This window comes from Ruditapes philippinarum, unplaced genomic scaffold, assembly GCF_026571515.1.
Source record: "Ruditapes philippinarum isolate M1 unplaced genomic scaffold, ASM2657151v2 ctg2994_1_1_1_1, whole genome shotgun sequence".
NCBI lineage: Eukaryota > Metazoa > Mollusca > Bivalvia > Venerida > Veneridae > Ruditapes > Ruditapes philippinarum.
In genome coordinates this window covers 165,763-180,540 of record NW_026853819.1, presented here as the reverse complement: position 1 = coordinate 180,540, position 14,778 = coordinate 165,763, and the positions used below count along the sequence as shown (strand labels likewise).

The following is a 14,778-nucleotide window of genomic DNA, read 5'->3' as shown; positions in this document are numbered from 1 at the left end:
ACATTGACCTTGGGAAGTAACATGGATATTGCACTTCACACTGTGCACATTGTGTCATACTACAAGGTGATCATTTGTGCCAAGTAATTTTAAAACTTTCCAAATAGTCAATCAGTTTATGTAGCAGACATCTAACCATTTGTGTTGGTTTCTACATCAAAGAAATCTAACCAGATGAATTGGTTTCTATATCAAAGTAATGGTTTTGCTCATGCTTAATACTAGTATGTCTTTGACAAGGATTTAGGTTTTTATTTTGGCTTCCATTTACATTATGTCAGAACATTGATGTAACTGCCGTATCTGTGAAAATATATCTGATAAAAATTCAATTCTAACCACTGTCTCATATTTCTGGCAATTTTCACCTCTGCAGTTTTGATCTATTCTTTCAATGAAGTTCATAGGAACTTATTCACACTCCTATCGTAAAAAGTGGTGTAACCTTATCAAGAAAATTGACTGATATTCTGATTATTTGATACATGCTTGATCAGAAAGGAAATGGTGTGAAACGTGTTAGAAATTGATAAGTGTTTCTTTTTTTTCTCAGAAATGACGCATTTCCCTGTTAAATCTCATTGGGTCTATTATTTAAACCGAACGTGATCTCAATAGCAACATTTTCTCTTTCATTTCTGCTATGAAAACAAGTCGATATGTCTGCTTCGGTTATTTTCTTTTTTATTTTAGCGGGTGTTACATTTGACTGTGTAACAGGTCGGGTAAGATCTGCGCGTAGAAATATTCAAGGAATTTCGATGAGGGAACTTTCAATTAGTTCTTCTGCTTCCTTCAGATATGCCCATGTACTCGTGCGGAGCCTCGTTGAAAATACCGACACATCGGACCACGAGCTTATGTTTCGAGTGAGAATTCCTTACGAAGCATTCATCACGAATTTTTCGATAATCACTAACGATAACACGTATAACGCTATCATCAAAGACAAGAATGCAGCTTACGAAGAATACCAGAAAGCGAAGGAAGATGGAATCAGTGCAGGTACCATTACTCAACAGACGAGTGTTGCAGACGACAGAGATAGGGATATCTTCAGGGTCAAGGTAAACGTTGCTGCGCAGACGACACTTGAATTTCGGCTTCATTATGAGGAAATGCTCTTGAAGAATGCTGGAAAATATTCTCAGAAGATTTACATTGATGTAAATTCTTTTATAGTACCACAGCTAGAAGTTATATGTGAATTAAAAGAAAAACAAAGTTTAAGGAAGTCACATATCAAACCCCTTTGAGTGTCGAAAGTATATATTCGGATGATGAAAAAGTTACCGAAGATGGATATTATATCAGGAAATTTGAATGGAAAGTTAGTGAGGCAGATCAAATAGCGGCCAACGATGGTTTTATGAAACCTTTCGAAATAGAATACGAACTAGAGCCTTCGGAAAATGGGGGAATGGTATACATTAATGACAATGGTGAATTTGTCCATATGTTTTCAACGCCGTGCGAAGAAGCCAATGTGATGATGAAACAAATTGTTTTCGTTATTGACATCAGCGGTTCAATGGCTGGCAATCCAATAAAGCAGGTTAGGGCAAACAATGTATGAAATATTCAAGCTTCTCCGTTCAAATGATTTTTTAACATTATCATATTCAATAAAGATGCACTCCTCTGGAATCAGCAATTTCAAAAAGCCACTGTTTTGAATATTGAAAGTGCTACATTATTCGTTGAGAAAAAGTGGTGGCGGAAGGGTCTACTAATATTAACGATGCCCTTTTAAAAGCTGTCGCATTGTTTGGTCAAGAACAAGATGGAGATGACCGAGTCGGACAAATAGTTGTTTTCTTAACTGACGGAGAACCAACAGTCGGAGTACAGAACCCCAGATCGAATCAGGAGAAATGTTCGCGACAAAAACTAATTATGGAGGAAAAAGAGTGTTGTAAGTCGAGTATTTTCACTATCGCCTTTGGTTTCGGGTGCTGCAACAGACTTTTTAGATGCTCTTCCAACGAAAATGAAGGTTTCTTGAAAGTAATAAGGGACAAAAATGACGGTGAAGACATTCTTGAACTATATAACGGTGTAGAAAACCCTTACTTAAAAGACATCATTTTTAGTTTCAAAGCGGGGGACGAAGATGTACCGGAAGAAAACACAACTCGTACAGAATACCGACAATACGACTGTGGAAATGAGATAGTTGTTGCGGGTTCGACCTTTCCTGGTGCGGATCTTCGTCCAGTAATTCAGGCATCCAATAACAATGGCACAGTAAGTTATGAGGGTATGCAGATAATACGAACTGCCGCTGTGGATGAAAATCGCCTGTCGCGTCTTCTTGCCTATCAAAGAGTCAAACAACTTCTCAAACAGGCCGAAATAATTTTAGATGGTAACAAGCTTAGCTCAGAATTAATGAAGGAAAATGCTCTAAATATATCGTTGCATTATGGATTTGTAACACCACTGACATCTCTAATAGTAACGGAATATTCGCCTAAAAAGATGGCATCACCACCAGCAAACCGTATGGGAGCACTTGCTAAATCACAGTCCGGTTCGTCGAAATCCGTGCAGTATGATTTATCAAACTTTTTTTACGATGATACGGACTTTGATCAGCAGGATATAAGAAATAAAACAAATTCCGCTAACAACTTTGCTGTCAACAACAGCATGTGCTTTGTCCTCTTTATGGTCATATTGAGTCTTTATTAAAGTCCATTCTAGCTATTGCTCATTTTTATTTTTACACAATTAGAATAACTGATCAAACAAAAAAGGAAATATTAAAAATTAGAGAAGAAACAAATAAAAGAGGACAATGATATAAATTTTCATGCAAAGGACAAGTAACAACACTTAAACACTTAGTCATAGAGTTGTGGATTCTTGGGACACGTAAAATTCTGAGGTCGTGGAAGCTACAACACTGAAGTCAAGCCAAAATTGAATGAATAGTAGAACCCCCCCCCCCCCCCCCCCCCCCCCCCCCCCCCCCCCCCCCCCCCCCCCCCCCCCCCCCCAAAAAAAAAGTGCTTTCAAACCAAGTGAAGTTAAATGAATCAAATTAGCAACATACAAACTTGATTGAGTTTAACTAGTTTGTTACAAGTTATTGTAGGCGTAAATACAAACTATAATGATGTAAATAAACTTGAAACACTCAAAATAATGAAAAATACAAATGAACTATTAACAACAAACAAATGGTTACCCTCATGAAGGAGTATGGAAGAATAATAACGATCACAAAAACGACCAAAGAAGTTTAGCTTAGCATCATTGATGTTGTTTTGTTCCGACCTGAAATACTACATGAACTACATATATGACATAAGATCCGATTAACATAAAAGTGGATAGGCCTGCAATGGGCCCATTTTTCATATGTATTTCAAATATTGATAGATTTAACACTAGAAATGTATTGGTTTTGGATATTCCTATGAAGTAATTTTTTACTTGAAAAAATAATTTTGATAAAGTCCAAAGTGATTTAGTATGAACGTTTATATGATGAAGAATAATATTTTGTTCTAGAACATTTTATTGTCTGATGCATATGTTGTATCGAATCACGTATGGTATCTCACACTTGCAAACAACATCCATATATATATATGAACATATATAATTCTTCGTGGTTTGTTGTCATGTCTAATACTAAAACCTATTATTGCATTTTACTGTATAAAATACTTTACCTTAGAGACCAACTCATTTTAAAGTAAAAACACACCCGAAAATGAATTATTAAACATGGTTACATCTTCATCACATATGTAAGACAATGGACATGGTCATGTACGTAATAAATAAAAATAATTATGTGTGTTTCTTTGATTAATACTTGTACATGTGCGATATTGTAAATACTTGTCAAATAAATAGTGAAGTAGTAGAAGTTCTGTTGCTTTTGTTGTTGTTGTTTTTTTAGTTTGACTTTTTTTCTGACTTTTGCTGTTTTACGTATGTTTTTTATTTGTATGTTGTTTTTAGTTGTTGTTTGCTTGTTTTTTTTTTGTTGTTGTTTTTTTGTTCTTTTTATGTTATGTCGTTTTTTAAACAAACGTCCCTGTGCCTCGCGCAGTATCGATTTATATCTCTCCGTCTGATTACATTTTTCGCAAGGATGTACAGGTGCAAACCCGGGTTTTAGTATGGTGAATGGCGGGCGGTTGTGCGGGGAAAATTTTTGGTAACAGTTTTCTCAGCAACTACTTATCACAGCCACTTGATATTTGGCACACAGCATTAAAGATCCTGTATGTTTTGTGATTGATATTGTTACTGTGTGTATACCACACTTGCAAAAAAAATATATATGTATATGATTATGCAAATAAAACAATTTTCAAACATCGAAGAATATGTAAAATGTGTACTGCAAATATTTGTGCACATTATATGTAATCAATAAACTACATGCATTCATTTTTTATTGGAAAATTTGACTTGGAATTTATAGAAAATAAATCTCTAATTACCTCCCTTTATTTACATGAAATGTTGATTTATAAATAATGCTTATTGGAACTTACAATATTGACAAATCTTAATTTGAGCATCATATTTATGAAATAAAACCATGAAAAAATTGTGTTACAGGATCTTTAACATGCGGTCCCATACAGTGGGATTCAATAAAAGGTCTGTCGCCCATCCACATCCTGTCTGCCGACTTAGTTAAATTTTCGACATTAATGGCCAATGGTAGGAAATTTTTGCAACAGTTTTCTCAGCAACTACTTATCACAGCCACTTGATATTGGTACACAGCATTGACACATGGTCCTATACCGTGGGATTTGATTTCAGGTCTGTCGCTCATCCACTTCCTGTGTACTGACTTAGTTAAATTTTCGACATTAATGGTCAATGGACAGTTTTCACAACCTCTTGAAATTAAATATACAGCATTAACACGTGGTCCCATACCGTGGGATTCGATTTCAGGTCTGTTGCACATCCACTTCCTGTTTGGCGACTTAGTTAAATTTTCGACATTAATTGTCAATTGTAGGAAATTTTCGTAACCATTTTCTCAGCAACTACTTATCACATGGTATACAGCATTAACACGTCGTCCCATACCATGGGATTCACAGGTCTGTTGCTCATCCACTTCCTGTTTACAGACTTAGTTAAATGTTTAACATTAATGGTCAATAGTAGAAAATTTTAGTAACACCAAAGCCTCATGATAATTTGGTATCCAAATGCAATCCGGCTTTTCTGTCTTTGACCCATTTTTCTTAATTTTCGGTCCTCAGAAAGATCTATCTTACTTTCTGTTTTAATGTCATTTTTCAATATAAACACCAAAGCAAAAGTCTTTTCTACTTGCTTTGCGTATTTGACTCTTCATGTAATTAAATCACTTTTTTAAGGAAAATAAAAGATGCTTATGAAGGCCCATTATGCTTTAGAAATGCTTTTTTTATTTCTCAAAAACTTTTTATTTTTCGTGTCCTGTATAGTTTGCAAAAGTTACTCAATTATCTGAACCATCTTTTGCTTCTGTTGCCTATTTGGTAATTGGTTTAAGTATTTTGCACGGAAGTCAAAATACTACTTTGTTTACATTTTGCTACCTTTATGACACATACTTTCACATTGAGAACTTTTTTCTGCAGGTGATGAGCATCTAACATTGTCTAAAACCATTATTACAACATTATAAAACTAATGTTTGCCCATTGCAAAAAAAATATTTTTTTTAAATTCTGAGGCATAATATATGTGGCTTGAACGCACAGATTATTTAACATGAACTATTTATTTATATACGACAATGTATATTTGATCACAAATTAGTTCGAATTCGTACAGTTGTCTGTCCAAGTATAAATGTCCCTTACATCTTCAACAGAGTTCTTGATGTTACAAAACCATACACAAACATGTATTGGGTTAAACATTTATTGGGTTATATCCCTTGAAAAGTCAATGTACACTGCTGCTTTGACGATATTTTTGTTATACAATTATTGACTAGTGAGCCATTGAATATGTTCGAATTACCAACCACCTTCTGGTAGGCAGTTGGGCATTTACACGAATAACCAACTGAGTCCCCTTGTTGACGTAGGGAGACGGAGTGATACCATCTGGTAGAATTCATCTAATAATTATCTTGTCAAATATCTGTTACTTTTTTTTGTGAAAATTATTTTTTGGTTTTAGAGAAATACATGTTATATTTGAATAACCAACTATACCTTCTGATTGGTACTAATAACCAAATGAATCTCCTGGACGTCGATTTTTCGCGAAGGCAGTGTTACCATATTATAAAAAAAACACATCTCTAGTTATATGACCGTAACATTTGTTTCATGAAAAACACTTCCTGTTTTCAGAGGAATATAATTATGTAATATACGAATTACCTTCTAGTATATAGTTTTGTATTCAGGCGAAAAACCAACTAAGTCCCCTAGAGGACTTAGGGAGTCAGGGTGTATCAATGTTAAAGAAGACATCTATCATGTGAATACCCTATATATTTATTCCGGAAAAATACTTTATGTTTTGATAGGAAAACATGCAAAGTTCGAATTACCGACTACCTTCTGTTGTTACTTGGGGATTAGCGTGAATTACCAACAGCGCGCTGGGTGATACCATTTGGTAGAATTCATCTAGCTTGTCATATACTTGTATGTATTACTTTTAGTCGGAAAAAACCAACTTTGGATAAAATTTACTAAGATTGTAATAGAAATAACACCATTTCAAGTGACTAACGAAGCTAGGGCTTTTTTTTTTGCATATTTTGAAATTTATTTGGTAATTTACGTGTTGTTTACTTTCTCTGTTCACTTAAAATATTTTACCTTTAATTTACATTACTGTACATCTGTAAAAAGTTTCAAGAACATTATCATGAGTCTGGAGGTTTGCTTCTTTTGAAGTATCATCTTATTTCCGCCAACAGAAATATTTTTAACCAGTGTAACTAGATTGAATTAACTTTCAGCTTACTCATTGCCAATATCAGAACTGCGATTCTATTTAACGGAACAGCCTGTCAACAATATTACTTATTTTCCTTTTACTACTCGTACGTTTGTGTAACGTCCTTTATCATAACCCCTCGAGCAAGGACACGAATGTCAGCCATTGTAAACCACTTTAGACCTTTCTATTTAGGTGTGAAAATTAATTTGCATATTAACTCAATTTCATGTTTACTAATGTGATAATGTATAAAGGAACTTCCAAAATAGTTATAAATCAGAGCGGGCGCTGTAGTGCAGTGGTAACACTGTCTGACTACAAATCTAGGGGTTGCGAGTTCGATCCCCCGCTACTCCACTACAATACTAACAATCTTTCGTATTTAAAAAGTTAAAATTAATTAATAAAAACTAATTACAAACATGACACTACTCATACACTGACGAAGTGGACACTACTGACACACAGAACACTACTGACACACTGGACACACATAACACTACTCAAACACTGGCACATAGGAAACTACTTACAAACTGACATGACATACCGCACACTACTCACACACTGACACACATGACACTACTCACACACTGACCTGACAGTCTGCACACTACTCACACACCGTACACTACTCACACACTGACATACCGCACACTACTCACACACTGACACACATGACACTACTCACACACTGACACACATGACACTACTCACACACTGACCTGACAGTCTGCACACTACTCACACACTGACACACCGCACACTACTCACACACTGACACACCGCACACTACTCACACACTGACACACCGCACACTACTCACACACTGACACTACTCACACACTACTCACACACCGCACACTGACCTCACACACTGACACACCGCACACTACTCACACCTGACACACCGGACACTACTCACACACTGACCTGACACACCGTACACTACTCACACACTGACACACCGCACACTACTCACACACTGACACACCGCACACTACTCACACCTGACACACCGGACACTACTCACACACTGACCTGACACACCGGACACTACTCACACACTGACCTGACACACCGGACACTACTCACACATCTCACACACCGCACACTACTCACACACTGACCTGACACACCGCACACTTCTCGCATATTGACGAACCGAACACTACTACTCTTATACTGACACACTGGATACTACACAAAATCTGACACACAGGATACAACACTGACCTGACACTACAAACACACGAACTCGTGTGAACTACACGGTTACTGGCTAGTCACTATTCACACACTGACTCGCAGCGAACATGACAACTGACCTGGAACATATGCCACTATTCGCATACATGACACTACTCACAAACTGACACAGGACACTAGTAGCTACTTATACACTGGCCTGATACGGACACCAGGGCTGGGAATCAAAACTGCGTCGTATCCTACAAAATGTAAACAAACGCCGCCATCTTGGAACGAAAAACGTATGTTTTTGTTTATAACCCTTTTTGTTGGAAATAACTGAAAACAAGATATATGTATTAACACGCTACACTATTTTCCGCTTCGTTCGGTATATGTTGCTTGCACAACTATTTTGTAAAACAAAAGTTATAACGAACTTGCAACTCGAAGCGGGGCAGAATTTTTATGAAAATGTGTGGATACGACGCAGTTCATATTGCTTTATCTATCGTTTTTTCCTTCAAATCAATTATATATTTGTTTCAGAGTTCACCATAAACTTCGAAATATAATTTTCCATCATTTACTAAAATTTTATTAAAAAGAGATGTTTATTTTCTAAGAAAATAATGATTTTTACGAAATGATACGACGCAGTTGAAAATAAAATATGATACGACGCAGTTGTATTTTTGGCAGTCTTTTCAACGGGGATAATTTTGGCAATATTTTTCTATTTTATGGAATAATCACTTGCGCTAGATAAAAACCCAGATCATTTGCGGTGTAAAGCAATGTTCTGTTGATTATTTAGAATACAATGTGTCATGTCCAATATAACATTTAATTTGAAAGTTTACATTGCGGAAGCTACTTTTTAGTTAAACATGAACACCTTATTGATCATAATATCTGAAATAATTTCTTATATTTTCCTGTATGTTCAATATTATCCCTAATTTTTTTCGCAAAAAAAATGTAGAAATCTATTAACTTAAATTCATTTTGGCTAGCTACGCTCTAAGTTAACTGTGGTTCTGCTTGTTCTGGGTAATGACTGTTTTTTTTGTGGTTTCTTTTCAAAATTTGCTTTACTAGGGGCGAGGACCTCAGGTACGCCTTTGTGCATTATTTCAGGCAAAATAGAACAGTCGACATTTTGAAACTAGCTTGATAGGTTTTCCACACAAAAGAATAAAAAGTCCCTGGTGGTTTTCGAATTCATAGCAGTTCAGTTCAAGTGATTTGAATTCAGTAAACATAAACAGCTCGGCCTCGGTCGGACACACCTGTCTGATTTGTTTTTTTTTTTCAACAAAATTTGTTAACGTCAGCTGTACAAATAAGCAGCTTTTTTTACTAACTTCTGGCGTGAAGTTTTAAGATTATAAATATTTGAAATAATTATAAAGAGAATAAAATTTAAATTTCTTATTTTCAATGTAAACAGGGGGTAATCCTCTGTGAAGTCATTTTCTGAAAACTTTTGTTTAAGTTTTCATGCAGGCAATTCATTATCAAATAAAAATCACACTTTAGTATGAAGGTATGTTAAGATGTCATGTCTCTAGTCTGTTGAAAATTCGATACGATAATATGACATTTTCTGTTCAATATTGTGAAAACTTAATAATTCTTCAATATTGTTGAAAGATCATGTCTGCCTATATCTGTATCAAATTTATCGGTGCATAGCGTAAAATACCTTTGCAAAACGGACACCTTTTTTACAAAATAATTTGTAGTTGTATCATATGTAACTCGATTTTGAAAAGTTTTTTGATGGAGAAGAATGATACTTAAGTGCAAATATAGAAAAAATACATTCCGTAGACCTTTCCTCATCGGCGATAAAGAAACGCAGGGGTAAAGTTCCGCGGCGCTGAACATAAAATGACTAAACGGAACGCATAACCTACTTGCAAAAATATATTGTAGCTTAACCATTTATAATATAATTTAAAAAAATTTAATGTTCAGTTTCAAATAATAAAGCTCATCCGTCCTCGTCGATTATTAAGAAAATGAATACAATAAAATTGGCACGTAAAAGACATAAGTAATAACGGAATTGACGGAAATTATTGCTCATTACAAGTAACAACGGTAGGCATGCAATTTGCGCATTCCCGATAGCGAGAGACCTTTTCAAAATTTGTAATTTTTTCTCTTTTTTTTAAGAAAAAAGTCATTCCTGATTAATACAGGGTCCAGTGGAGGTTACACTGGAATATTGAATTTTGTATCAAAAATAGTAATCACTCCCATTTCGAACTCATGGGAACAAGTTTATAAGCATGCTAAGGCAACAGTAGAACACGTTGCCATATGGATGTGCGATCACGTGTTTCAATGTATATTGCATTTGATACAGCTTTTCGGAATTTGTAGATGCTTATGATTAGTACTAAAATGCGACCGAAAAATGCAGCCTTAATAGAATTGTATTACATTCCCATGTTTATGAAACCAATGAGTGACCTCTGCTTTTGACTTAAGTTGTAAACAAGAAATGTTGTAGGACGTTATTGGCATACCTAGAACATAATTTAAATAGTTTAACCCATATTCAGCCTGCAATGAAAATACAACTGCGTCGTATCATATTTTATTTTCAACTGCGTCGTATCATTTCGTAAAAATCATTATTTTCTTGGAAAATAAACATCTCTTTTAAATGAAAGTTAAGTAAATGATGCAAAATTATGTTTTGACGTTTATGGTGAACTCTGAAAACGCGTATATAATCGATTTGAAGGCAAAACGATAGATAAAGCAATATGAACTGCGTCGTATCCACACATTTTCATAAAAATTCTGCCCCGCTTCGAGTTGCAAGTTCGCTATAACTTTTGTTTTACAAAATAGTTGTGCAAGCAACATATACCGAACGAAGCGGAAAATAGTGTAGCGTGTTAATACATATATCTTGTTTTCAGTCATTTCCAACAAAAAGGGTTATAAACAAAAACATACATTTTTCGCTCCAAGATGGCGGCGTTTGTTTACATTTTGTAGGATACGACGCAGTTTTGATTCCCAGCCCTGGACACAGAGTGCACAAAGTCATGTCACTACGCACACAACGAACATGAAACGCATGAAACTAAAATAAAGTGAAAAACAGAATCCCTAAAGAAAGCCCAACACGGCAAAACTGTAAAATGTTGCAGGCTCGGTTTGATTGAGCCTGTTCGTGGACGGTAATGGAAATTGCAAGTTACCGTCCACGCCCCCTGGCACCGGCTTAAGCAGAATTCAGCATTTAAACACTAAAATGTGAAATTTAGTCCCCAAGTAAAAGAAAGCAAGTGCCCTAAACGAGAAAACAATGGACGGAACGAAATAAAATGGAATTTTGAAAGGGGATCTGAGGTTATGAAGCCTGCATATCACAGGTAAGACGTCAAAAGACAAATTTAACAAGCAAATTCGTTGAATTTATATCCCCCGCCGAGTACTGGTTATTACTAACACAACAACTGAAGATATAAGGCTTTATTTATATATTTATCATGGCATAAACAGTAATATTCTTAGTACATAATATATATTCAGGGAAATAACATAGCCTTAATTAACTCGGTGTTAAATAGTAATATCTGGACATGACAATGAGATGTAAATTGCCTTTTTGTATTTATGGTTCCCATAAAGTTCTGTTGAAATCAATACAGCAGTTGCAAAGAAATAGCAATATATTGCTCTATATGTATACTACATAACTAATCAAGGGCCATAACTCTGTAATGAAGGGTCTGGTCTGAACAATTAAGGCAACAAAGTATGCACATCTCATCTTGGTATTAATGGTTCCTATAAAGTTTTATTGAATTCCAGCAAGTAGTTGCAAAGTTTAATTGAATTCCAGCAAGTAGTTGCAGAGAAGTAGCTCTATATGCATGGTGCTTAACTAATCAAGGGCCATAACTCCGAGTTAGTGTCTGACCAGAACAAGGTGATGATATGCGCATTTTCTCTTGGTTTTGAAGGTTCCATAAAGTTTGTCCTATATGCATACTGCATAACTAATCAAGGGCCAAAACTCTGAGTTAAACTGTCTGACCGGAACAAGGCGACGATATGCACATCCCCTCTTGGTATTGAAAGTTCCAATAAAGTTTCGTTGATTTCCAGCCAGTAGTTGCAGAGAAGTAGCATGGGAACAATTATTGCTTTATATGCATAATGCATAACTTATCAAGGACCATAACTCTGAGTTAAAGTGTCTGACCGGATCAAGGCAATAATATGCACATCTCCTCTTGGTATTGAAGGTTCCCATAAAATTTCGTTGAATTCCAGCCAGTAGTTGCAGAGAAGTTAGCGCGGAAATGATTATTGTTCTATATGCATACTGTATAACTAATCAAGGACCATAAATCTTAGTTAAAGTGTCTGACCGGAACAAGGCAACAATATGCACATCTCCTCTTGGTATTGAAGGTTCCCATAAAGTTACGGTGAATTCCAGCCAGTAGTTGCAGAGAAGTAGCGCGGAAACAATTTTTGCTCTATATGCATACTACATAACTAATCAAGGGCCATAACTCTGAGTTAAAGTGTCTGACCAAAACAAGCTGACAATATGCGCATCTACTTTTGGTATTGAAGGTTCCCATAACGTTTCGTTGAATTTCAGCCAGTAATTGCAGAGAAGTAGCGCGGAAACAATTTTTGCTCTATATGCATAAGTACTGCGCATAACTAATCAAGAGCAATAACTCTGAGTTAAAGTGTCTGACCGGAACAAGGCGATCCTCTTAGTATTAAATTAAGGTTCCCATAAAGTTTCATTGAATTCCAGCCAGTAGTTGCAGAGAAGTAGCGCGGTCCATATGCATAATACAAAACTAATCAAGGGCTATAACTCTGAGTTAAAAGGTCTGACTGGAACAAGGCAACGATATGCGCATATCCTCTTTATATTGATGATTCCCATAAAGTTTCATTAAATTCCAGCCGGTAGTGGCAGAGAACTAGCGCGGAAACGAAATTCGTACGGACGGATGCACGGACGGACGGAAGGACGGACAACGCCAAAACAGTATCCCCCGATCTATGTCTCTGTTCACATCTATGGATGTATGAATGAAATCGTTTAGTATTTGCCAAATAAATCTACGGCCCAGCTAATTCACTTCTTTGGTCGATTTTAAAAGCACCTTCTTGTTTTCTTTTCTTCTACATCTATTTCACAGTGCCAAGTTTTTGCGACGGACGCGCCCTCAGGCGCGTTCAGAGCTAATTAAGTCATCTACACATGGGATTTCGTCGGCTACAATCGCGCAAAGTGTCCTCAGCCGATTAACAGCCCAAGAAATAGTACATGCATTTGATCCTTCAAAACTCCGATACTTTGTCGGGATATCTTAAAATCTTCCATATTTAGCCTTTTCAATTTCAAATTAAGTTTTCCAAGTTAAAATATGAACGTATATGATTGATAAAAACGTTGTAGTCCCGTAGTATTATTGCGCAATATGCAAATTACTGCCAAAACGATTTACCGCTGTCGAAAAAGTAGGACAGCAAATTATACTATAATAAAGGTGTAAGCTCTGAGTTCCAAGAAAATATTAGTAGGAAATAAATATTTCTACATTATACAAAACAGTATTATTAACAAATCAAAAGTTTTTCGTGACTCTAGGATAACTCGCGCATTAATAAAAGAAGAACAATTTTCGTGACTCATACCGCGGGTTTAGCTGAATATTAAGCAGTTATTAATAAATTAGATACAGTACAATGGTTAGTATAAATATCTATTTTTGAAAATGCATGTAAGAAAAGAGTTTTTCAACACTTTACCACCATGTAGTCTTTCATGGTAAGGAAGTTATAATATCAGTTCTACTTCCGATTCTTGTGGTTTGTTTACATATTTTTCTAGGTCACGATATGAGTTAACCTTCGCTATTCTGCTTCACCTGTGCTGATTTTTGGACAGGGCGATTAGGGAGTACACATTATACATGTAATAAACCAGCGGATTACATGTAATACTTTTAGAAATTCTATACAATTGTAAGAAGCAAACAAGTTGAAAATGGAATTTAGTGTAAAATTGAAAAGGACAACTAAACACTGTAGTGCTTAAGTGACATTTAAATTAAAATAAAAACGATGTGCTCTGGCCTCTACATCTTTACCTTGTAAATAAACAAGAAAAATATTACATACATTCGTATGTAATATAGGTACGATTGCATACTACTTTTTGTGAAGACTTTATGTTTGCTGAATTAAAGGTGTAATGTAAAATGAACAAACATGTCATGAGATATTTTATATCTTTAAACATTTTCATGGAATGTAATTAATGTATCACCATATTAAAGTTGCATGCCTTCAGATGAGAAAAATGATTTCAAGGAAATCAAAATATGAAAAGAAAATTCACGGTCAATTGACTGCTTTGAAGCATAATCACAAAATAAAATTACAGGAAATTAAAAACCTTTTTAAGGTAGAATTTCATTGTAAATCATAGTCAAAGATTTGAGATATGATTATTTATTCATATTAACCTCATTATTGGTTATATGTTGATAAAAAAAACCCCGAAAGACACAGTTTGTAAATATTTATTACAATAAAATATGAAAAAGGTATACGCGCCGAGGTTAGCTATAATTA

The 14,778-nt window shown here is 35.4% G+C and overlaps 2 protein-coding genes across 2 annotated transcripts; both read left to right on the top strand.

The window, feature by feature from the left end:
- The first annotated feature begins 649 nt into the window (after positions 1-649).
- Positions 650-1,256, top strand: LOC132738033 (inter-alpha-trypsin inhibitor heavy chain H3-like). Its single transcript, XM_060725456.1, has one exon. The coding sequence runs from the start codon at positions 660-662 to the stop codon at positions 1,254-1,256; it is 597 nt and encodes a 198-aa protein (XP_060581439.1). The 5' UTR covers positions 650-659.
- Positions 1,257-1,704: 448 nt separating this feature from the next.
- On the top strand, positions 1,705-2,913 carry LOC132738032 (inter-alpha-trypsin inhibitor heavy chain H4-like; the record flags this gene model as incomplete). Its single annotated transcript, XM_060725454.1, has 1 exon — positions 1,705-2,913. A coding segment is annotated over one exon (990 nt), but the record flags the coding sequence as incomplete, so codon positions are not given.
- Between the last annotated feature and the right edge of the window lie 11,865 nt (positions 2,914-14,778).